Here is a 25,643-nt window from a genome sequence, read left to right as displayed (position 1 = left end):
TAATTAGTGATTGGTAGTTTGTTTTTTAAAATCAAATTCAAATCTGTATCCAAAATTTGTTTTGGAAAATAGAAAACGAGAAAAACTTGTTTTCTCAGTTTTGTAAAATTATTTTCCAAAATCCCATATATTTTAGTTTCTATTATATTTTCAAATTTAATACCAATCACAGATTCAATTTTTTAAAACTCAAAAACAGTTTACTGACATTGAACCAATCACATTTTCATAAACATGTTTTTAGTCACTAAATTCAAATTTTCATTTTAGAATCTCACTTTTCAAAAATATAGTTTTCTAATCGCAAACCAATCATACCCTAAATTATTCTTTATTTTCACCAAACAACTTATCTTAATTTCATTAAATAAATTATCTTTTAATAGAATAGTAGTACAAATTAGTATTTTTAAGGTTAAATTTAAGAAATAGTCTTGGTGTTGCATTTCAGAAATTAATTTTTAAATATATATAACTTAGTTTATAATTGATAATTAATCACTTTTGTAAACATTGGTAATGTATTTTATATGTATTTTTAAGGTTAAATTGAAGAAAAAGTAATTAACATACTAAAATTACATTTGAAGTTAAAATAAAACTACCTTCTCTTGTATTGTGCAACTAAATTTTTTTTTTTTATCAAACATACTTTTACCTCAAGCTGTCATGCAATTAATTTTCATGTATCATTATTTTTTACCTAGAATAATTTTTAAAAAAAACAATTTTTTTTAACTTAAAAAACTAAAAAGAAGGGAAAGAAAAAGAATGGGAGAAGGAATTATATGAAAATAAGATTATAGCATATTGAGAGGTAAGGAGAAACAGACTTTGCATCCAATATAATCACCACATAAAGACAGTATATTTATATAGATACAACAAGTGTTATTGTTGTTTTCTTTACTCCTCCCCACTCACTCATTCACTCACTCACTCACAACTCTAATTTTACAGCACAGAAGATAAAAATTCCAGTAGCACCCACCCACCCATCATCCACTGATCTAAAGTTCCTACCTTGTATGTAAAAATCTGGTGGAGCAACTTGTAAAAAACAATATTGCTCTTTTGTGGAAGAAGCTTCTTGGGGAGAACAAGAAAAAGAAGAAGACCACCTTTTTCAGGACTCTGCAGGTGGATCTTGAATGCAGCAAAACCATTTTTTCTGAAATATCAAGCAAAAAAGGTAACAAAATTAGCCCATGAAGATGTTCTAAGTGATAATTAGCTTACTTGGGAACACCTGAGATTTCAGTCATTCACAGTTTATTAAAAGCAGCAAATAGAAAAATGAGTGATGCACCAAACAGGGATGAGTCTTACAGATCATATGATATATTGAATGAACTCAACTATTATGACATGTGTTGGTGCAAAATTTCATCTCGAGGCCAAATCTTAGCCACCCGACCCGTCATTTACTGATTGGCTTAAGTTCCCCAAATATAAGGTTCAAGCCCAAGGTCACTGTGATGACCTCTTTATATCGCAAGTACAGAGTGTTCTTCAGACTCTTCGTCTTGCTTGGCCTTGACTTTGTTTTTTAACCTCTTTTGGGCCTGCTCCACATACCCTCGAATATCCCCGATCTAAGTGTCTGGGTCAAACTAAGAGTCTGAACACTCTGCAAATACTATATCAAGAGGCCATCCCAGTGGACTTGAACCTAATCCGAGATCTATGTTGGGAAAATAAGCCAATCAGTAAACAAAAGATGGCCAAAATTTGACCAGTTACTGTTTAGCAGTATAAAGTTGAAATCTTGCACCAACAAGAGCAAGAAGAGGTTTAAATTTTCCATCAGTAAGTAATCATAAGACAACTAGAATTGATTTTGTTTGACCAATGGTATATGGTAAATAAGCATTTGAAAGCTATAGTAATTGTCCATCATAGTAGTCACTAGAGTGGAAAAGCTTTCCACTTTTACAGAAAACCAACATTTACTAATGGGCAACTAAGATTGTCGCTTGCCACCTGCCATGCCATTAAGAAAAGGCGATAAAATCATTAAGCCAATAAGCCATTAAGAACAACAACTTACAGACTGAGGAGGTTTGGCAGGATCTGCTGCAGGCTTGATATTAGAATCAGTCTTTCCTGGTGATTCAGGTTTGCCTCCTGTCTTCTTCTCATCCCTAGCCTTGTTAAAGATTACAGTAAATCCCTCGGCTGAAGCAGGATCATTAACATCCCATTCACCAAATTTTGGTAGCGGTCGACCCTTTTCCTGCTTGAAAAAGTTGCACCAATTTTATATGTTGAGTTAAGTAAGCAAAGAACAGCCAAACAATATATAAGAGCTCATATTCAGTAATCCTCCTTGCTATCTCTCATTAAACTAATAATACATTTATCAAAAAAAAAACAAAAAAGGTTTTCATTCAAAACGTATGCCATTAATCTATTGTTAGAACAAGGGTCTGGCAGAATCCATTGCAAGCAGAATAACAAAGGACTCAAGCAAGTATAACAAATAAGAGCTTATCAGTAACCTCAAAATTATAATTATGAACACATTAATCACCACTATTTCCAACAATCTCCGAAAATCATACACAGCTAGATTCCAAGGACAAAGCTAGCATCTCCAAACTTCCTGGCCACAGTGAGTATAAATAATTTTATACACCCCATGAGGTTCTAGATAGAATATTGCCTCTATCAAATAAATAACAGAACCAATCTGGTACAGACCTGTATATGTTAATTGGTCAGTCATAGTTAATAACTTTAAAGAACCGTTTTCAAATCCTGAAATCTTGATATACAAGATTTTTATAACTAACATCTCAGCCCTCCTAAGAATCCACACGTGTTTAATTGGTCATTCGTTCATAAGTTTACTAGTCCTTCTCAAATGTTGACATGAAATCTTGGATCAGAGTTTATATTACATGGCATCTCAGCCCTTCTCAGATCTACACCTGTCCATATAAACAAAGTTTCTCCAACTAATTTTCCTTCACCATCCTCAATATGCCAGAAGACACAAAACTGGAAAAGTTGACATGTACAATGATTTATCCTTGGTATCTTTTGAAAGAGGGAAAGAACAACCATTGTCTAACTTAATTATTTTTAAGAGTTCGGGAAACTCCAGATATCACAACACAATCGAATCCCAAATTACTGGAATTATTCTAACCTTAAATTTTTCATGCAAGAATGCCTAAACCCAACAACCTTACCATTACAAGCTCAAATCCATGTATAGACAGACCCAAAATTAACTGAAGAGTAACCCATTTAACTTTTTATGCCAAAAAATTTCCAGTCAGCCTATATTATGCTAGACCAATACAAATCTAAAAGGTTAAGTAATTTTGGATATCAGTTACCATAAACAGTTGGATAAGTAACTGAGTCAAAAAAATAGAATAGTAAATAACCCATCTGACTTTGCTGACTTTATAGAGAGTAAAGTCAGATGGGTTCAGTAAGATGCTAAAAGAAGTACAATGATAACTGAATAACCAGTAAAAGTAATTTCAACAGATATTCAGACCCACATGAACTCTAACAAGCAAAAAGCAAATCAAATTAGTGACAATAAAGGAAAATTTTAAACAATAAAATGAAAAATAAAAACCCTTGTTTTGAAAAAAGCATTAAATCAAGTTGAAAAAAAAAACTAAGCAGGTGGATAATCTAAAAAAACATTACCAAATTTGCAAAGACCATAATAAATTTCTTCATTATTAGCAAAATTTAATTTCCACATTAAAAAATTGAAACCATTTACACCCTTCAAAATCAAATGAAAAAAAGGAAATACCTTTAAAATAAAGCTAAATTAATAATGCACTCCACCACAAAATTCCACTAACATGAAAAATTCAATCTTGAATCCCAAATCATCGAAATCCCACATGCTAATCCTCACAAAAACAAGAATTTAGCACCCAAATCAACAGATTATTGAAAGAAAATCCAAAACAATTAAAATAATCCTGATAAACTGTAAGCAAATCAACACGTACGAGCTCCAGAACTCGATCAAAAACGATACCGAATCGAACCCAATAAACTTCACCAAAAATATATATCTACACAAATCATGGTTGTTTAAATTGATCAAAAAAAGAGATTACGTACCGACATGAATTCGCTCAAAGAAGGAACTTTTTCCGGGAAAAGAAAATGACTGTTTAGAGAGAGAAAGAAAGAGAGAGAGAGAGAGAGAGAGAGAGAACTTCGGGTCAGAAAATGGGCCTAATATGAAATCTGAGAGAGTTTAGGTTAACGGTTTTTATTGACGGAGTTAGCTTCTTCCAACGAGAACAAAAGAGTTATAACGGCGTCGTTTTAGTATTGGTGTAATGAAAGGAGATAACGGAACGGAGTGATGAGCTGGCAAACGGCGTTTGTTGTCGTTGTTGTTACTTCACACTCGCATGGAGTACATTGACTAGCTGGCATTATAATTTTTAATTAATATTTTATGTCTCTAATAGAATATAATTTTTTTTTAAATTGTATTTTAATTTATTAATTAAATTAATCGTGTTATAGATTCGTATCCCCTTGCAACCAAAAAAAAAAAATATGAGTTCTTATAAATAAAAGTTTGTAGATACACGCATGATATATACATATATAAATAAAAATATATATTTCTTTTGTTTGATATGAATCTCATGATAATAATAATAACATCTATTTTGTCCGATTACATGTTTGGATTATATGTTTTGACAAATAATTTTTTGGATTCAGTGTTTTTGTAAAATAGTTCAAATAGAACCCTAAACTCGATTTTGATCAAAATTTTCTGAGCTAAATTTACAAATAATTTACTAAACTAACAATTTAAAACAAAAACAAAATCATTTTGTGTTAACAACTGTGTTGATATATTCAATTTTTTCTTCATCAAAATTGAGTTTAGAGATTTATTTGAACCATTTTACAAAACACAAGTCCAAAAAATAATTTTTCAAAATACAAAGTCCAACCAGATAATTTGACAAAACACAGAGTACAAAAAGTATAAACCCTAATAATAATATTAATTTGATTAAAAAAAATATGAGTAATGTGATGGAAACAAAATGGTATAAATGAAAGAGCAATTGGTGAAAATTGCCTCTTTTTTTAAGTCATTTTGTACTATGGTATAGTTTTGATAATTTTTTGCAAAATAACATCTGTCTAAAATTGTGACCAGCTATCTAAAAATTTCGATTAATTGTCTGAATTTTTTGACCAACTGTTTGAAAAAATTCGACCAGGTGTCTGGAGTATCGAATATCATTTTGTAAAATATTATTAAAATCAGTCCAAAATGCAAAATAACTTCAAAAATAAGTCATTTACTAAGGGACCCATGAAAGATGATCAATGAAAGTGAAGTGAGTCATTTATTGAAGTGAATTTTATGTATATTTAACTAGAAAATATATATTGTATTATTAATATAATAGAAGCAAAATCTATTGACTTAAGTTTGTGAAAGTGATTAATAAATGGTTTATTAAAATATATATATGAATATTAATTTGTTTAATTGTATTTTGTGTCACTGTCCACATATTCTTTTGGCCATTGGCCTTTGGCAGCTTCAACTTTCTTCAAAGTCGGTGATTCCAATTTTTGGCACTTTCATTTCTATATAATTTTATTTCGTCTTTGTTAGAATTGTCCCATTTTGTGGTGTTTTTAACCATAAAACAATTTTCAATTTTTTTTCTAGGAAAAACAACATAATTTTTTTAAAATATTATTATAAGACATTATATGGTATCCACTATCAAACAACACTTAAATAGATATACAGTGGATTATATTTTAAAATCGAAATTCATTTATTATAATTAAAAATGCTACAATAATTAAATTCAAACACTTGTGATATCTCACGTCAAATAGTATTATGCATCATATAATACCTTAAATACCTTTTTTTTTTTTTAATATTTTTGAATCCTATGCTTTGTCTCATTATCTGTTTGGATCCTGTATTTTGACAAATTACTTTTTGGACCCTATATTTTGTAAAATGGTTAAAATAGAATCATAAACTCAATTTTGATTGAGAAAAAATTGAATATAACAACACAGTTTTTAAACAGAATTATTTTATTTTTGTTCTATATTGTTAGTTTAGTAAATTATTTGTGATTTTAGTTGAGAAAACATTGACCAAAATCGGGTTCAGAATTTTATTTTAACTATTTTACAAAACATAGGGTCCAAAAAATAATTTGTCAAAATACAAGGTCCAAACAGGTAATGGGACAAAACACGGGGTCCAAAAAAGTATAAACTTTTCTTTTTTTTTTTAAAGGAGGTTGAATTATAATTAACTCAAATTGCAAATAATTTTTTTTTAAAAAAAACTAGAAAAATGTAAGTTAAAATGTAAAAGCAACAATCATGGAGGAGAGCATAAATAAATATAAGAAAGTCATTAACAAGTTTATTGTAGAAATTTTAAACTTGCTAGATTCTGTCTGCCACACTATTTTTATTTATGTGTAGAATGATAAAAGTTTAAATAAATGATATGACTCCCCATTAGACATATTCCTTGACTCTAGTTCATGTGCCTCCTTTATCACAACCAAACTATATTTGCATATCTTTAGTAATAACTAAATTAATTAATTAACAAATAGTTTACTTTATTCATTTTTACAGTTCAATTATTATATCATTTTCTTAACACTAAATATATTATAACAATTTTGTTTGGGTGTGTTTAGAAAGTTACTCTGTAATTGGAATTAGGTTTAATTTGGTGTAATTACTCAATTTGGTATATTTTTCTAGCCATGTAATTATACAGTAATTATGTAATTAGAGGTAATTAAGAGGTCTCAATTACACTCTCCAATTCTCATGGGTGAGAATTGGGTGTAATTACACTGTAATTACGAAATGTTATCAATTTTAAACTGTAATTACGAAATACTAACAATTTTAAGTAATATTTATATCATAATATTATTTTGAGTTTATATTTTTTTTGGACCATGTGTTTTGTTCCATTACCTGTTTGGACCATATATTTTAAAAAATTCATTTTTGGACCCTGTGTTTTGTAAAATTGTTCAAATAGACCCCTAAACTCAATTTTGATGAAGAAAAAATTGAATATAACAACACAATTGTTAGGCAAAATGATTTTTTTTTTTGTTTTAAATTATTAGTTTAGTGAATTATTTGTAATTTTAGTTTAAAAAACTTTAACCAAAATCGAGTTTAGGGTTCTATTTGAGCCATTTTATAAAACACAGTATCAAAAAAGTCATTTGTCAAAACACAGAGTCCAAACAGGTAGTTGGACAAATCATAAGGTCCCAAAAAGGTATAAACCCTATTATTTTTTTGTGCAATTACTAATTGTTTTGCCAACGAAAACAATATGAATTTATAAGTAATTACCACTTGATATCCAAACACACGTTATATTTTAAAATATAATGTAATTATTCAGATATGTTATTACTACCCTAGTGTAATAATTACACCGTTATTTCCAAACACAATCTTTATCTTTGAGAATGACAAAGACATAATGATGAGACAAAAGATGATCTTTCTTAGTACAGTAAATCATTAATAAAAGAGTAAAGATAACATAACTTGACTCTTGAAATCCTAACTGTAATTTCTTTTAATAATTAGAACCCTCTTGAAAGAGCAAAAACACACCATTGGTGCTCAATTTGATGCCAATTTTGACATTTTTTTTAAAGATGTGACAAGAATAGTACCACTTGTCGACCATTAGTGAAGGATCTCATTATTGTTATTAGAGAAAGAGATTCTAATAGTACCATTAATTGAATAATTGGGTAGAAGAGAGAATTATATATGTAGAACAAGTTCAATTGCATATACAGACTAAGCTTTTGAAGATTCACATTAAAAAAAAGAGAGACAGAAACTGAGTAAATGAGGCAATTTGGCCAAAATGTAGTGAGAGATCGATAGAGAGATAAACTAGTAGAAAATCTAATATGAACAGAACAGTAAAAGCATAGAGAGATATCAATTGTAAATTTGTGTATGACCCTCATCATAATCATATCATTTGAGATGGCTAGGAATTTAGAGAAGAAGAAGAAAAAGAATATTTAATCCTCCCAAAGCCATTTTCGCAACCAAGAATCTAGCGACCCCTTTGTTCTTCAAAACGGAAAAATTAAACCACGACGGTGTCTCTACAAAAAGCATTGTTTCCCAGCATCCCTAGAATCCATTCAAAATCAAATTTTAACGACGGAGAACGTCTAAAATACCCTGCTCCGCTCCGAGTCCATTCGTTCTATCTGTCTGCAGAAGTAGAAAAACAACGGTCAGAATCTACACGAACAGCAAAGAAATGAAGATAAAAGGAAATGGAGTTTGCCTCACCACTTACATGTACACAAGGGAACTTAAAAAGTAGATTGCAAGTTCACTGGGCCAACAATATGTCTCGCAGAAGTAACACTTAACCAAAACCGAACCCTTCGCTACCTTCGTGAATGGCAAGTAGCAACCGTTCGTGGAGTTGATCCTTCGAGGTATACTCGGGGAGGTCTAATTGATTAAAGCTGAAAAAGAAATGTATGCATTAGTAAACATCAAGACCTAAAATCAGAAATAATTCTAAGTAATAATCTGAATTACAATAGACTAACCATGTATGTGCTGAGGGCAGCCGGTCAGGAGCACCGTATGCCTTGTGAATCTGAAACCTCTGAGGACCTGAAATACCTTGCAAAGCCTTGAAACCCTCTAAAGGAACCTGAAAACAAGTCAGAAGAAGATGAGAGGTTTTTCAGAATAAATGTCAGACTACAACATGTCATATGATAGTGTTCGAAGAAAGAAAGAGAGAGGGCGAGGGAAAGGGGAAAAAGTTCAACAATGAATGCACAAGCTAAAAGAACACCACCACGAACATGGAGTAATGAATCAAATAGAAACTATTACAAAACATTGGTTAATGAAACAAATAATTACCTTTGATGTTCCAGTCACAAATTGTAGCAGTCTAGCCATGTCTTCCTTGTTGAAACCTTTCACAACCTCCCAAAACCATTGAACAACACTTGATGCAGCTGTGTAACCAGTGTACTCGGTGTTGGCTTTCAAATCATCCACTGCAAGGACAAAAATACCATTTAAAAACCAGATGAGATGCAGCAAGTTAGGAAAAATAAAATCAGTACGTATATACAGTAAATACTCATTTAAGAAATAAAAATATTATTAAAAAAAAAACTCACAATCAATTTCGGGAAGACCACTTATAAGTAGCTCCAGTTCTTTATCATTGAAAATAGAGATAAGCTCTCTTGGAACCAATTCATTGAAACCTTCTAAAAAGGCATTAATTTGAGGACGAATGGCATTGGTCAATATGTGATCAGCAACAAGATCCACGTACTCGTGTTTGGTTTCTTCTGTCACCCTTATGTTTCTTCCTCCAGGTTTAAGTTCATGATCAGTGACCTATTTTAAAGAGAAACAAAAATTGGAATTGGTCAAATTCTTAGAACTTGGAAACCCAAACAAGGACTGCTATCAAAATAACTCTGAAAATGTAATAATTTAAGTTACATACTGTACCTGGTTTTTCTCATAAAGAATGTGTTTTTCTTCATCAGCATCCATGCTAAACGTCAGGTCAAGAATGTCATTCACATCATTCTAGCACAGATAAAGTGGACAAATGTGTCAATTACTCAAACACCATATATCTAAGCAACATCATATTTGAATTTTGAACCCCATCCCTCTCAATTCAAAAAAAACTTAAATATGGTACCGTTTAAAAACCTACTAACCTCCAACATCCACTTCAAATTCTTGTAGTAATCAGGATCAACGGCTTCTATATCATGGTAAGTCACCTTCACACCAAGTATGTGTTTATAGAAAGATCGAGTGAAATAGACATCCAGAAGTTGCCCGTCAAACAGTGCCTTTGCAACCTGCATAAATAATCAAACCATAAACGCAATGTATGATTAAAAAAATATTTTAAAATAAAATAAAATTTTTAACACCCAAAAGTAAAGAGAATTACCACACGCCCCACAAACTTGAAGTAAGAAAGATGTTCTGTCTGGAAGTCAGAATTAGGGTTAGGCTGGAAAGTAGCGTTATTTCCCACTGTGGTGAAAAGCAAAGCCCCCTTGTCAAATATAACCCTAGACAACAACTGATACCATTCTCTGGTCAGACCACCAGCATCAATACCCTCTTCGCCTTGAAATTGCACATTAAGTCGTCCCTTAAGGTCCTGATTGGGTCGCATACGCAACTGATTATAGGAGTCCTCCAAAACATAAGCCCTCCGAACACTTATCCTCAGCGGGCCAGAGAGGTGATGCTCATGCTGCTGCCTGATCCTTGAGCGGAAATATGCTCTTTTATTATCAAAATCGATTAGCCTTGGTGCCTTTAACATCATCGAAAGAGATTTCTCCACTAAACTTGGGTTCTGTCTAATAAACGCATTAAGAAGACGTCGATGTTTCTCTGCAAACTTTGTAAATGTGACAGTACCGTCATGCTTCCTCTGAATATCCCCGCTACATACGACAGTCGATGGATCTGAGGTTCCAGCTGACTCTTTGACTTCTCTTGCAGTCACATCCTGATCCTGCAGGGCAGTAGCATGATTTGCTTGAAGCTTTTCACACAAAACAAAGAATGCCTCAATAAAAGGAAGAAGTCTCTGAGTTCCAGGTGGGAGCGGAGAAGAAGAAGAGGGCCCCGGTACATGCTCCCCAGCATTCATATTTGACATTGGTGGACAGAGGGAATTCTGACCCAGCTGCATCTCAGTCGCACTTATACATTCACTCAATTCTTGCCACAACGGTTCAAGTGCGACATTTAACTTCCACATCATGGCATGCTCCTCCTGCTGCTCCCCACCATCACCTTCCAGCCCTAAATTCTCATTTTCAACAGGCATAGTGAGTGAGCTAAGTGCCTGTAAAACACGCAAAATTGCAGCTCCAGCCATGGAACAAGCACTCAACCCAAGCATCTGTGTATTACGAAGTGTGACAAGCTCACTGACAGCTGAACTGCTCAAACCATTAGCAAGGTTTGAAAGCTCTGTAGTAAAGAACTTCCTATGGGGCACAGTAACTGATGCTAACTCTTTCAGAACATTACCAGCAATCTTGTAAACATCATCCGAGAGCCTAATCACATCACATACATGTGTTAAACACAGATTTCCATCTATACACTAAATCAAGAATAAATAAAGAGCAAGAACAAAAACGACTGATATCCATGAGGTAAGTAACAAACAACAGAGCAACAGATAATAAAATACTGCATTGTTGTAGCTACAAAATAGTACAAGCAACTTACATCCAGGTATAGGAACCATAGAACAAAGTGTTTAAAAAAAAAAGCATACCCCTCGTGACCAAGAAGGCTGCAAAGATTGCGCAGATCAGATTGCGGCAACTGCAAGAAGATATTATAAGTCTCCATTCTCTTCTTTCCAGATGATGAAGATGATTCGGTACCAACACGTTTATCTTCTGGATTGGACTCTGGCTCTGAGACAGCAGGACCTTTTTCAACATCTTCAGAGGGCTCATTTGTTGCCAGACTTGCAGCTTTTTTAGTTTCCCTCTCTAATTTAGATTGGAACTCCAATTTTGTTGCTGCTATATGAACAATCTCTTGCAGGAGCTTCATGACCTGCACAACAACAAACGAATATAAATTTCTTACACAGTTGCATAAGCTTGTGCTCTATATGATATGTGATTAAATAGCAGAAGTTTCCAGCCCAAGCTCCTGGTAAATAATTCATGTGCTATATGATAGGTTCATACCACGTACAACATAATTATTATCTACACTTCGCCAAAACAGTAGAGTAAAACTGAATCAGCAGATAGCATAACTGTAAATATTTTCATAGTGATAAACGATTCTGGTTCAGAAAAAAGATGAGTAAAACAAAAAACAAAAATCCATTCAACCTGCTCAAGATGAGTAGTGCTATGCAAGAAAAGAGGTTGGTTCAAGAGCTTCAAGAACAATATCAACGGAATATCACCATCCTGGATGGTTTGAAGAGACTTCTCTGATAACTCTACTTCTTCAACTTTCTCCTTCCCTTTGTCCTTCTTGTTCTCCATGTTTGATGCACTTAATGCTTCTGAGACATTTTGACGATCAAAGTAAAATAACATATTCGCAACAGGTGGATGATTTGAGGCCAAATAATTCAAAATCTCAAGAATTCGTTGCAACACCAAGGGAGGAAGACCTGTTACAAGAAAAAAGTGAAGAACCATTTGTAATTAATCTATTAACAATTGAAAACCGAAAGAAAATGAAAAGGACTCTGGTCAATCAAATGTAGGTATTACCATCCAATAACTGAGATCGACCATAAACAACGTTTGAATGACAACCATAAAGCCTCTGAGAATTAATTTTTGCTAATTCACCGACTGATCCCTCAGCCTCTGGCTTGATCATGTCGAGCAATAGGTGGAGAAGAATTGCTCTTGTAACACTATGAGCACACAGGTTTAACAGGAGTCTCTGCAAAAGGCCTTTACCAAGAGGCTGACCATAGAAAACAAAACATAATGACCATATCAGCAGACCATCCCTATGCTTTTAATAAAGTTAATTACATTTATCCAATTAACCATAAATACCTGTGCTAATCTTAAGAGCCTGATCAAGGCTTTCAATGCATTTGCATCTAGAAGTGGCTCGCCTTCAATCTCCTTCCCCTTCAAACTATCTACCACATTAGACACTGCTCTTCGGCCAATAGTCACTCCAACACCCCTATCCATTACAGTCTGTCGATCAAAACCCATTCCATTTCTTCTATTATTTATTCTATGGCTGCTTCCGAAAAGGCTACTACGAGCATGATAATGACTCATTGCTCGATCCCTTAGCATTTGTGCTTCAGCAAGTAATGGAGAAGGCAATGCCGACAAGACTGCATCTGAAGAAGTCAGAAGAACCTGGAATAGATCTTATATGAATTAGTCATAGTTGTAACAACTACTTCTAAAATAAAATTAAAAAATTTATAATGTATGATAAGAACAAAGAGCCTTCAGCAAAAAAAAAATTATAAAGATAGAAAACGATCCATCATCCTGCCATCACAGAGAGAGAAAGAGGGAGATTCTCCATCCCAACCAAAAAAAAAGCCTTATCAAATAAAAAAATTAAAAAAGATATAGACTATAAGTAGAAAGAAGCAGAGGAGAAGAAGAAAGTTTGCAGATACATCCGTAGATCAAAGTGGCAAGAAGAAGAAGAGAATTAAAGAAGCATTGCCAGAGAAGAAGACAAAATAATAAATTGCAGATACAAACCTCTTCACGTAGATCAGCAGGAAAAGTGGCAATGATAGAAGCATTGTCCATGTCAACTGGTTGTCCTTCAGCCTGTTGTGCAATCCTTTGTACTCGTTGTTGGGCCAAAACTTCAGCTTGGATATCTGGAGGAAGAGCAGCCAAAAACTCAGGATCTATATCATCAGCAGAAGGAGGTGCATACGTTGGAGGTTGAACGGATTGAGCTTGCTGGGAAGCTAGAACTTCTGCTCGCAAATCTTCAGGTAGTGCCTCGAGGAAGGTGGGATCAATTGCATTCGCACCAGCAGCATCATTACTAGCATTTGCTTGGTCTGCCTGATTAGTTTCTGGAGTAGCTAGTGAGTTCTGCACTGTTGATGGCTCGTCTGTACCATGCTCAGGAGGAAGCACATCTTCACCATTTTGATTTCTTTCAGCATCAGTATTATTCATATCAACATCAACATTTTGTGGCAGTGCAGAAGTGTTATAGTCAGATGAATTAGGTAAATCCAAACCAGAATCCGCCGAAGCATTCGCCTGATCATCTGATCTAGAAGATGTATCGCAACCCACAGCCTGCTCCGGAACATCACGAGGATTTAAAGACACTTCAGAGTCCCCTCCAGGTAGTAGCTCAGCACTAACATCTGTAGACAAGTTCACGAACCCTGGAACTGTTGCAGCTTGTTCGTCAACAGCAGTATTCAACTCACCAAGCTCCATGCTGTCATGACTATTCGGTGTACCATTCAGGGAAGGTGGTTGAATCATCATAGGTTCTGGTGGCTGCTGACATTCCCCTGCAAGTTCATCAACAGATTCTAAATTTACATGTTCACTGTGAGCATTTTCTGCCACTGAATTTAGTAGATCATGTGTGGTTTGATCACTACTATCGTGAAGCTGACCTTCACTTTGTTGGCTGCTGCTGTTTTCACGCTCAACTGCTATTTGACTATCATTTGATGAAGGGGCATCTGATTGTCTCTCCAAACCTGCCGAAACCTGGGCCATTTGCCTTTCATCAGAACTATCAGCTGGGGCAATACTGCGCATGTGGGATATAAACTGCTCCTCCACAGCCTGTGCAATAGCAGCCGCATTAGCACTTGCTTGTGGCTGCCCATCATCAGTCCACCGACCATCACCTGGCCCTCTTCGTCCAGGCAGCTGCAACGAATCCATACCTACAGAATAATCAGTCAAAGGAGGTGGTGCTGCACCACCACCCAAACGTTCACCAAGTAGACTGCTTGGAACATGATCAAATGGAAGAACAGGAGCATCGAACATGTAGAAATGAGCTACATCAAAGCTCCCTGCTGAAAGAGCTTCTAAATCACGAGATGGATTTCCACCTGCCGACCACATTGAAACTAGATCCCCAGATTGAGATGGTCGTGACAGGAGAGGATGTTGAAAACCATTTTCTGTACCAGATCTCTCAAAGGAAGATCTACCTGTCTGACGGCGACGTTCAAAACCTAAAGGCCTTCTGAGACCAAACAGATCATCTACATTCACTCCTTCAAAAGGTTCAGCTGTTACATCAATAAGACCACCTGCAGCTCCAGGTTGTCCAAGTACCTGCAAATGATCTAGCCCATCAAGGGCTTCTCTCCACCTCACCTCTATGACACGGTTCTCATGAAAATCATCATCATCTTCATCAATCATTTCTTCTGTGTAGTCATCTCCCAATCCAGCATCCTCGTGATCTTCCCCATCAGTATCAGCCAGTGACAGCATGCCACCACCATCTTCCACTATATCTTCATCTTCATCTTCCGCTTCATCATCATCCTCATCATCCTCACCATCATCCCCCATGTCATCATCTTCATCACCCATTTCATCATCAGCCCTATTCTCAACATGAAAAGCCATCTCTATTTGATCTGTGTTCTGTAAAACATTACCTTCGTCTATCTCTTCACGCATAAAATCCAACCCTAGATCCACTTGTTGATTGGTAGCCATGGGTTCATCAACTTCTATCCTCATTTCTTGTTCCCCAGACTGATCTGTATTTGCACGAGGGTCACCTTCACCTTGAGAAGTTTCTTGATTGTGTTGCTCACTTTCAACTACATCTCTGACTTGTTCACTGCTTGCATTATTACGTTCCACATTCTCAGCCAATGGTGCAGTTAACTGATCATCAAATCTCTCATTCAACCCAGTGGACTTCTTCTTATTCAACCCATCAGATTTCAAAATCTGCTCACTGGCATTTGCAGCTCTCGTTAAGCTTTCTAATGCCTTGAGTATGAGATTGACAGCTTTGGGAGCATCAGGATGGTCCAAATCAATCACCTGAAGAATACTAGTTAAACATGGAACCATTCCTCCATCAATCATACTCTTTGCTATGTCTGGTGAGCACCCAGAACCAGGTAAGTTACTGGAGGATGAATTTTTTGACAAAATAGAATATACCAGATCAATAAAACCATAAACCTTTTTATCTGGTAATAAAACACTACTTGCAGAATTACCCTCCGACATTGAGAATGCGGATAAAGCTTTCACAAGTTCACTAATCACCCGTCTACGACCTTCACCGGAACGACCAGAAAGAACTACCAAAAACCAAGAAGCTTTTTCAGACAACTTTTCTCTCCACTCATCAGGTCCAGCAGATTTATCAATGGTGACAGGAAGCAGGCGATGCAAGACATGATGAAGTATCCCACCATATCCAGGACTATCAGGTTGATTAGATGACCTGAGCTGAGACATCTCCAAATCTCGTTTAAGAATAACCCCAACTGCATGTACATACATTAGAAGAATATCACTCAATAACTTGAGAACAAAGGTCACCTTAGCCAGACCAGCAGACCTTTCAGATTCAGAATCAGTTTTCTTGGTCTCATCAACCTTTGATTTACCCTTTACCTTGGAAGAAGGTCCATCAATCTCCATAAAAGATGAGTTACTCGAGCATTCTTCCTGATTTGCCAATAAAGGGAATTTCAAGACAATCTCAAGGAGCTGATCAATTACTTGAGTAAGATTAGCCGGAATCTTTTTATGTCCTTTGGAGCACTTAACCGATCCATCATTTGTCTTATTTTCTGAAATTCGAACACAATCATTGGAAGACAGTCCAGCTTCAACACCTGTAGCTTTTGGTTTATCCTTTTCCTTATCTTTTTCCTTTGTTAGCACAACAATAGCCCTACCACCCGATGTCTCCAACTGACAAACTGCAGCTGCAGCTTTCAAGAAAACTTCAGGATCTCTAGAAATAACTGGTGCCATTGACGTCAAAAAAGCTCTTGCAGAGACACGTCCAGAATGCCGGTTACCACTCAAGCTTTGGCGTATCTCCCATTCCATTGCTGTTTGCAATGTTTGTGGATCCTCAAGGAGATGTCGAACAATAGCAGAAGCAACAGTGTCATATCCAGGGAAAAAACAGCTTCTTGGAAGACTAAAAAGTGCAGCGAGACCTCCATTTTCAAGGAACTGCAAAGCTAGAGAATGAGTTTTTGTCAAGCGGGCACACAACTGCAAAACAGCCTGCATAATCACTGCTGGAACATGCTGATTTATCAAGTCACAGGCAACTAGCAACACCTTATGACTCTCTTCAACAGTCAAATAACCTGTAGATTTCCCCAAAATATTTTCAAATGATGCACTTGATTCTTTTTCATTGGCATCTGAAATTGACTTTTTCTCTGTACCAGTTGGAGATGACAAGGAAACTTGGTCTCCAGATAATTCAGTGCCCGTATGAGCTCCTTCAGTACTGTCAGACAAGATTTTGGGCCGGGACTGCAGCATGTTATCCAATATAAGTAGTAAAGCACTGACACACTTAGGGATAACAATATCATTACCAGACTTAATTTTATCCTTAAAGCTCATCAGGATTTCTATTGAAGCAGATACAATGCCATTTTGTGCAGCAATTTCTCTCATACTTCCATCCTCAAAAAGAAGCAATGCTATTATATGTGACAACATACTTAATGCATTTGTATCCTTGGAAAAATCCAGCGGGCAAAGCTTTAGTTGCTGAACCAAATAAGCTGCAACTTTTGGGCGGTCTTCCCCTTTGTTGCGGTTGCAGAGAGTCACAAGCAAATCTGTCAATGGAAATGCCATCGTATCACTACTTTGAAACAACCTAACTGATGCAGTAAGAATGTCATCAACTGGAGGTGCTTTCACACTACCCTCTTCTGCTAGGACATCAACAGCCTTGTCAACACTGTCAACTTTGGATGTTTCAGATGAGCTCCCAAGTGAAAGAGCAAGTGCTCGAGCCAGATCATCATCCTCCAGTACAGGATCCTCAGGGTGACTGAAAAGCCATTCCATGGCCATTTCAACACTATTTGTTTCCACCCGTCTAAGTGCTTCCTCTGCCCTGGCCCTTGAAAAGCCCATTTCAACAATAGTGGCAATTGTAGTTTCATCAAGTGGTGGGGGCATGAGGCGTTGATTTGCATTTCTACCAACCCCATTGCGATTCCTCTTCACATCTCCAACACCAGAATATACATGTGTAACAAGTGAAACAATAGAAGCAATAAACCCAGGACTACAACTAGGGAACATGGGGTTGTTCCAGACAGGAAGTATCACATCTAGAACCTGAGATTGCAGCATTCGAACAAAAGCTTCTGGGTCCCTCGGTACAGGAAAAAGTCCAATTGACAGTCCAACAGCCACTGGCTGAACAAGCAGCAGCGCTTGAGATGCAGCCGTTGGAGATAACAGTAAAGAAGAATTTACAAAATACTCTAACAATCTGCAATAATTTTGTAAAGTGTCAAGCAGCCATGTACTGTGGGATAATTGACTTCCTTCACCTGTCTTTTCCTTACTGGTCGTTGCTGATGTTGGCATAGACAAAGGTAAATTCCATAAAAGTTGGCTAGTAGCTTCAAATGTTGTAAGCAGTTCCTTAAAGGTCCCATGGACATAAAAATTATTGACCATCGTAGTATAACAAGTGCGCCGCCTACTGTCAAATGTGAGGGCAGCCATGTCGTCCACAACCTTTCCAAGATACCGGCATTTTACAGACAGGGACGTATCAAGCCCAGCTGAAGTAGAATGACCAGAAAAATTAAGAGCCTCAAGAAAAACTTTTGCGAGTGCAGTTCCAAGAGTCTTTGACGCCGAACTCATAGAACCTGAGTCAGTTCTCCGACGATTTGGAGATGTGAAACCCTTGACTAGAGCAGTGAAGAAAGAACGCACAGTGGAAGCCAGCTTGTTGAGAATTTCCAGTAATAAAACATCAGGACTTTTCTTTTTTAAATCCTGCAAAGGGGTTTCTGATACATTAGAAGAAGCTTCAGAATCAATGTTTAACGCCTCTAGATGACGGGCTGCCCTTCCACCCCGAATACGAGTCAACCCATGCCGAGTGCGACGATGCAGATTTTCACCGGACCGGAAAACTGACAGAAATTCACGTTCTCCACCCCACAAAGACTGAGAACCATTCCCCATAGAAACTAAATTCATATATCTCACAACAGGAATATTAGCATCATCGTCACTCTCCCTACCAGCAGCAGCATTAGAAGGAGCTGCCTCTGCATTTTCAGGTTCTTGATCAACATTGCTCTTTTCATCGGACTTGATATCATTACACATGGAAATTTGCCAAACAACCTCCCTGTATGTGCTCCCTAGCTCTTTCAATACATCAGCATCTGCAGTGCCCAATTCAGAGACCACTGTAGTAGTCCCCTTCAACAAATAGTTAGACAGAGACAGGATACTTTCAAGATTAGAAAGACATCTTAAGACTTGTGTTTGCTTTGCAGATTCAACCGAGGAAAGTCGAGTCCCCCCAACAGAAACTAAGATTTCATTTGTCGACTTTAAATACTCTCTCAAAAATGAACATACTGCTCGAGCTAGAGAAGCTGAATGCTGTGGTGAGAAGTTCTTAAATGCAGCAGAAATACTCTGGCCAACTGACACTGACAGAGGCATCAAAGGCAAAGTAAATAACTGCAATACAGCTTCTATCCCTTTCTTCTCAATGAATATACGACATGTGTCAGCATTCTGAAGTATTGTTTCAAGAAGGCGTGCAGCATTATTTACACAATCAGGAAGGAATGATTCCACATTCCCTTGTGAAGAATCAGAAGATGCATCAGTAGTCTGCTCTGAACTATCCATCTTGGATGATTCCTTATTATCTGAAACAGCTACATTTCTCTCATCTCCATCAGTTTCCATAGGAACAGGAGCTGAGCTGGATGGATCACTTGATATGTTAGAAACATCAAGCCCATTTCCAATTTTTGAAATGGCACTTAAGATCTCAATCAACATCTCCACCCCAGGCCCACGCAATGAAGCCGCATGGCGCATTAGTTCATCCAATCCACTAGACAAGGAACCTGGGGTATCACTAGTGAGAGCCCGCAGAAAGGTTCTAGAAGTAAATATTTTCACAAAGCACCTTAAAGCATTGCGATCTTTCACAGCCTGAAGACCATTATTATTTAGGCAAAGGGCATCTAGACACTGGGGTATGCAGGTTATGGCTTCCGTAGAACAGAGAACACCATCCATTATAGCATCTAAAAAAGCTGAAGGAAGACCAGCTGCATCTAGTACAGGAAAACAAGTAGGATCTTTGTGAATTAAATCACTCATAACAGTAGCTGCAAGCGAAAAAACTCCACCACCAAAATCTTTTGCCCTCTTAAAAATTATACATAAGCATTGAGGCAACAAGCTCTCCTCAGAGCCATAAACACGTGTAGTATTTCCAGGGGCATAAGTTCCAAGAGATATAGCACGCAGTAAAGCTTTCATTAGTAATCGCCTGTGATAAGAAACTAATGCTTCAGAATAAAGAGGTTGCATATCATCTAGCTCAGTGGAAGCACCAGGGATTAACTGCATACTCCTCCCACTACTACCAGAATCTTCAACTTGCTGCTTTGAGCCATTCTCCACATAAGAAACTTCCACATTCAAGCGAGAAATAGTATCATCTAAACCTCCCAAATCTCGGAACAATGCAGCAGCAGGATTACTGTAATCCATAAAAGCCTCCAAAATATGCACAGCAGTACTGACCAAATGCAAGTGTTGTGGGTTTGTATCTTTAAGCAAAGGCAAAAGAGTGGGAATGAATCCTGCTTCACGCATGGCTGAACATCCGGATGATGATGAAACCAGAACGGTAACAAGAGACAATAGAGCCTCAGCAAAAACAATAGACCACTTAGAAGTATCACTAGTGACAGAATCAATGGCCTTCTGCATTAGGCTTGATAGTATGCCACGGTGGCCACCAGATGTCACAGCAGATAACACAGTAGGCTGTCGGGTCCGATCTTGACAAAGGGCAACCAAAGAAAGAAGACATAGAATTCGAATTTTCTCAGGTACTGCATCTTCGTAGCTCAACAAAGACACCAATTCATTGACAAACTCAGGCTCCGTATTAAAGAAGGAAACCAGGTCCTCAGCATCACCTGCTGCTTGAACAAGAACTATGAAGGCATACAAACGAATGCATGCATACTGCTGGCGAGAAGCCAAAGAGCCAAAGGCCCTCGCATAACGCAACCTTGTCAATAGAGAAAATCTTAAACTAGTGGGCACTTTGTATTCTGCAACTAACTTGTTCAAAAGTTCAAGATCAGTCTCTGGCCGATCGTTGACATTAGGTATATGGATTATCTGTAAACCTGGTTGTAATGTAGAATTTTCACTTGATGCATCATTCAGTGCATAAAACTCAAAATGAAGAGTGCAACCTAACTCCTGAGTAACCGGATCACAATCCTTTTGTACAGCACAAGCAATTAATCCAAGACCCTCATCTTTTCCTCCCCAACCTTGTGCAAGGGCAAACAACTTTGAATTGAGGGAAGCATCTCTGATAGAGTACTTTCCAATTGTTTTCTTCAAAAATGCAGCCAAAGTTTGCAAGCAAGCCTCAACTACATCAGCATCGGTGCAAGCAAGAAGAGATGAAAGATGCTGCTGCAGTAACAGAGAAAACATGAACATAAACATAAACTTAGGAGGGCAAAAGGGATAGAGCCATAGAGGTAAAAAGATAAATTAATTACGTAAGAATGAAATAAATACATGGTAATGTAAGTTCATACTACCAACCCAAAAGCAGATACTGTGGTTGTTTTCAATATTAATTTTCCAAAATACAAGGGAAAACAATAAAAATATACCTCATAAGTACTATAGAAGTGCTTATTTGTGCAGTTCTCCAAAACTATTCTTATTACACGAAGAATTTGAAGAACGGCTTCTTTAGGGAATGGAGGATCTGAAGCAAGAAAATCATCCTGAATCTGCAAATCTTTCCTTGACTTTATATGCTTCTCAAAAAAGGAATCAAAGTGATTGAAAAGATCAACCCAATGATGGAAATCTCCCTGCATCAAGTAAATAACGCATGAGCCAAACAGCATAAAAGTAACCATGAAAATGTGATAGGTAAAGGTTATAACATGCACCTTATCGAACTCCCAAACAAAACCCTTAAGAGTTTCTTCTATGTTCTCAAGTGGCACAGCAGTGACACTATTAATGAAAGATCTGATTTTTGGAGGCTGAAACAAACAACATTAAGAAATAACCACGTTATATAGAAACAACACAAGAAAAGATAAATGAAAAAAAAAACAGCTCTTCCTAAGTTATACATATACTATATATACACAATTAATTTACACACCTCAGTGACAAAAACATTTGAGGGGAGTACTTCGTTCTGGTAGGAAATACTCTAAACCCGGTTCTAACAAATAGTACTTAACGAGTTATGTATACAGTAAATATCCTAATATCCTACACAATTCACCTTCACTTGAAATTTAGCTGGCAGTAACTAAAAAAATAAAGTAACGCCTTCTTGGTTTATGTTATGTTTTAGAGTGAATCATAATTGGTGGAAATATCTATTCGGTCTTGCTAAGAAATATATAAATATATATATTAAAATTTTAGTAGAGTAACATAATGAAATAATAATAATAACAAAACAATAATTCATATTCTAAATAATTATTTCACATTGTATACTTTTTTTCTGTGACAAATTAATCTTGTGATGAAAAAGGCATTAAGATTCAGTCTACCTTTTTAAAAAGAAAAAGAAAAAAAGATTACGGCTCTAATATGAGCTACCACCAAAAAATAAATATAAATAAAAAGCATACAAACCATAAACTACCATGCAGGAATCAAGTCAACATTCACACTGCTCATCCTAGCAAGTGACACATTGGACCAAATTGTACTCATGTTGTGCAGTCACATATGGGTTAATTGGCTAGGAAAAGTTTGCCTTGAGTTTTATCATGTCTGCCACAATTGGCTTGATTCTAAATATTATGGGCCCTTGTTTTGCCTACGTTAGCAAATCTAACTAAAATCTCTGTTCTTTTCAACTTCCAAAAGTATAGAAAGGGCAATCTTAAAAAGATACAATTCATGAACTGCATATAGAAAACATACAATTCATGTGCGTACAATCTAAATACTTCATACTTAAATTTCTTGTTCATTAATCTCTACATACTTCTTGTTCATTAATTTTTCCTCGCTCAAAATGTTGATGTACGAAATAAGCCATGGTTATTCTCTACAAATCATAATCTTACAGTCAAACGAAACAGCATAATTTACACCGAGAAAATCAATCTCCTATATGAAACATCCACTCAAATCCCACGCCAAACAGAGGAAAAAAATTAAAATGGATACCAGCAATAACCTTGGGTATTCAGCATCGATTGCCTGTACTTAGAATATTAAAACATAATACATAATACATAATACATATATATACTTATCTATATTTATACATAACACATTCAACTAATGCTCATTAATTTTATCAGCACAACATCTATACTCCAACAATATATTAGTTAATTGCACTTTCCATGAACAATTCATTTATCGCCCTTCATAAACCAACCCTCATGAAAATTTTTGAAGAAAGTAAACAAGTACCCATATTTTTAACTCACTTCATTTTCTAATAATTTATGCCGATGAAATAAAACAATCTATAGACTTTAATTGCATACCCATGTCAAACAATAAAAACAAATAACATAAAACCCATATAAGATAAGAACAATCATAAACCTCAAGACTTAAAAAAGATAAATTATAATCAGAAAGGGGCTAATAAAACTATAAAATCTCAAACATGCATATAAACATATTTATACATATGATCAAATCGATTAAATTATAATAAAAAAATAAAAAGCTAACCACTTCGAGTGCCCTCCTGCGTTTCAATTTCATGTTGGAACTGATAGCATTGCACGAAGAAGAATGCAGCGATTGAGAACCGATCAACCCTCAACCCAATGAGAATTGGTCGAAGAACAGAGAGAGTGAGTGAAGAGGAACAAAATTCGATGTTGAACCAGAAAATATATCAAAAATATCGGGGGAGCGAAGTAGGGTTTTGTGAAATTGAGAATGATCGGATCGTCGAACTGGATTGTGGATGAAGAAGAGAATGAATTTGTGGTTTGAGTATTGAAATATTAGGGTTTTGATGGGATCACCCCTCGGAGAGACCCGCGCAGACCCAGAGAGAGAGAGAGAAGAATAAGAGAGAGATAGAGAAAATAGAATTTTAACTCAGAAGAAACTAGACTGCCTTATATATATACTTGGCAAAATACATAATACGTACATTCAATAAATATGTACATTTTTTTAATAAAAAATATTAAATAGATATTTAATTTCTTTAATACAAAATAAATATTTAATTTTGTTTTTTAAAGGGAATAGATTCATAATATTTCAAAGTAACTGATCCGGGAAAATAAAAATAAAAAAATTATGTATTTATAAAATCACTTTTAATTCCCTTAAAGAAAATCACAAAAAAAAAAATTGCAAAATAACTTTAAGAGTATTTTCAAAAACTAACTGTGTTTGGAATTATACTGTTGGAAAAATTGTCAACAAAAATATTGTTTGAAATTACAATAGAACTTTTATATAATAATAGTTTTGTGATAATATTAATTGTATTCTAATTGAGACATTCTAACTTAGTAGAGGTATTTTGTAACAAAAAAAATCTTAACACTCAAAAATATTAACTTTAACAACATTTAACAGTCAAAACTACCTAATGAAGCATATTCAAAAAGTATTTATGTAAAGTAGTTTAGCCTATTAATTTAATATTTAGAGTTCTTATCATATTTTTATGTACAATTAATCTAAATACACAAATTTAATATTTAGAGTTCTTATCATATTTTTATGTACAATTAATCTTAATACACAGTGAGTAACGGTCAAGAATGATACTTTACTGTATATATAATTATTATTATGTATATTATCTTATTACAAAATTTATAACTTATTACAATTTAGAAGTTATTCGATACCAACAAGCACCACCATCAACCTTGCCAAACTCTAGCACGGGCTCGGAGTGAAGATAACCAAATTGTTTGGCTTCCACCCGAGAGAGGGATTTGTAAGAGTGAATGTTGATGTAGCTATTAATTCCCGAGACATGATGTTTGGGAGTAGTGTTGCGTGATGAAGGTGGTAACTTTTGGGGCTCTTTTGTGATTCCTAGGCAATCAATTATGGAACCACATATTATAGAGGCTTCATTGGTGCTACATGGATTGCTTGGGGAATGCGAATGTGTGCATAGAGTTTGACGGTCTTTCGAGTGTATCTTGCTATTAATAATAAGACTCAAGAAGAGTGTTATGTAAACTCTCTATTGCACTATATTTTACATTCTCTTTCATCCATGCATGACATGTGGATATTATTCAATTTTTTATATTATAATATTCTTTTCAAATCATTGATAGAATCCATGTGTCATTCATTGATTTAAGATAGTATAAAATTAGTGTAATATAGATTGTATTTAGCATTTCTCTAAAACTCAAATGTTCTTGGCTCTCGGAACTGTATTAACTAATATCCAATCAATGTGTATCAATTTTCATGTTATCTCTTTTATGCATTGCCCTAGTTACTCTAATCCCATTGCCCATTCATTGGCATTGTCCATGGAACAAACTAGAGTATGGTGGCCAGGATTACCTTCTTATCTTCGGCCGAATGTTTTATGTTCTTTTACGGCTCTGTCGTTTTTTATTGAATATCAGTATCTATTTTCTAAAAAAAATAGTTATTCTTACTTATAATTAGCCTAAGTTGGGATTAAGTTTTTTTATGTATAATAAATGAGAGGTTAATCTTATATGGAGTATTCTTTTGTATAAGTTGTACTATATTATTAAAAAAATTACTATTTTACCAAGCATATTTTTTGGT

At 35.5% G+C, this 25,643-nt stretch overlaps 2 protein-coding genes across 6 annotated transcripts; both read right to left on the bottom strand.

The window, feature by feature from the left end:
* Positions 1–818: 818 nt before the first annotated feature.
* LOC133783318 (protein NOI4) lies at positions 819–4,251 on the bottom strand. 2 transcript variants are annotated; one of them, XM_062222912.1, is made up of 3 exons: positions 4,105–4,251; positions 2,051–2,236; positions 819–1,171 (listed from the first exon to the last, which is right to left on the bottom strand). In XM_062222912.1, the coding sequence occupies exons 1-3, from the start codon at positions 4,108–4,110 to the stop codon at positions 1,127–1,129; spliced, it is 237 nt and encodes a 78-aa protein (XP_062078896.1). In that variant the 5' UTR covers positions 4,111–4,251; the 3' UTR covers positions 819–1,126. The 2 variants fall into 2 exon arrangements, with proteins under 2 accessions (XP_062078896.1, XP_062078895.1); XM_062222911.1 differs by having other exon boundaries at positions 2,051–2,239; positions 4,105–4,246.
* Positions 4,252–7,806: 3,555 nt separating this feature from the next.
* Positions 7,807–23,933, bottom strand: LOC133783317 (E3 ubiquitin-protein ligase UPL1). Of its 4 annotated transcripts, XM_062222909.1 has the most exons (17): positions 23,580–23,932; positions 21,806–21,901; positions 21,518–21,724; positions 14,231–21,311; positions 13,338–14,122; positions 12,657–12,977; positions 12,360–12,561; positions 11,967–12,256; positions 11,390–11,679; positions 10,034–11,165; positions 9,792–9,938; positions 9,574–9,654; positions 9,231–9,456; positions 8,965–9,104; positions 8,640–8,746; positions 8,378–8,552; positions 7,807–8,289 (listed from the first exon to the last, which is right to left on the bottom strand). In XM_062222909.1, exons 1-16 carry the CDS (start codon positions 23,610–23,612, stop codon positions 8,450–8,452), a joined length of 11,241 nt encoding a protein of 3,746 aa, XP_062078893.1. In that variant the 5' UTR covers positions 23,613–23,932; the 3' UTR covers positions 7,807–8,289; positions 8,378–8,449. The 4 variants fall into 4 exon arrangements, with proteins under 4 accessions (XP_062078893.1, XP_062078891.1, XP_062078892.1 ...); XM_062222907.1 differs by having other exon boundaries at positions 8,371–8,552; positions 13,338–21,311; positions 23,580–23,933; XM_062222908.1 differs by having other exon boundaries at positions 13,338–21,308; positions 23,580–23,933.
* Positions 23,934–25,643: the final 1,710 nt, after the last annotated feature.

The sequence above is a fragment of the Humulus lupulus genome, chromosome 6 (assembly GCF_963169125.1).
Source record: "Humulus lupulus chromosome 6, drHumLupu1.1, whole genome shotgun sequence".
Taxonomy (NCBI): Eukaryota; Viridiplantae; Streptophyta; class Magnoliopsida; order Rosales; family Cannabaceae; genus Humulus; species Humulus lupulus.
Note: the sequence above shows the minus strand (reverse complement) of the source record. Positions and strands in the feature narration are given on the sequence as shown.

What these genes read in the sequence shown, in the direction of transcription:
- LOC133783318 (XM_062222911.1), bottom strand. An exon ending in CTGCCAAACCTCCTCAGTCT is followed by an intron (nt 1,172 to 2,050) that starts GTAAGTTGTTGT and finishes TTGATATTTCAG; the next exon opens with AAAAAATGGTTTTGCTGCAT.
- LOC133783317 (XM_062222907.1), bottom strand. Translation starts at nt 23,612, where the DNA reads ATGAAATTGAAACGCAGGAGGGCACTCGAAGTG. An exon ending in GCACTACTCATCTTGAGCAG is followed by an intron (nt 11,680 to 11,966) that starts GTTGAATGGATT and finishes GTTGTTGTGCAG; the next exon opens with GTCATGAAGCTCCTGCAAGA. An exon ending in TTCTTTATGAGAAAAACCAG is followed by an intron (nt 9,457 to 9,573) that starts GTACAGTATGTA and finishes TCTTTAAAATAG; the next exon opens with GTCACTGATCATGAACTTAA.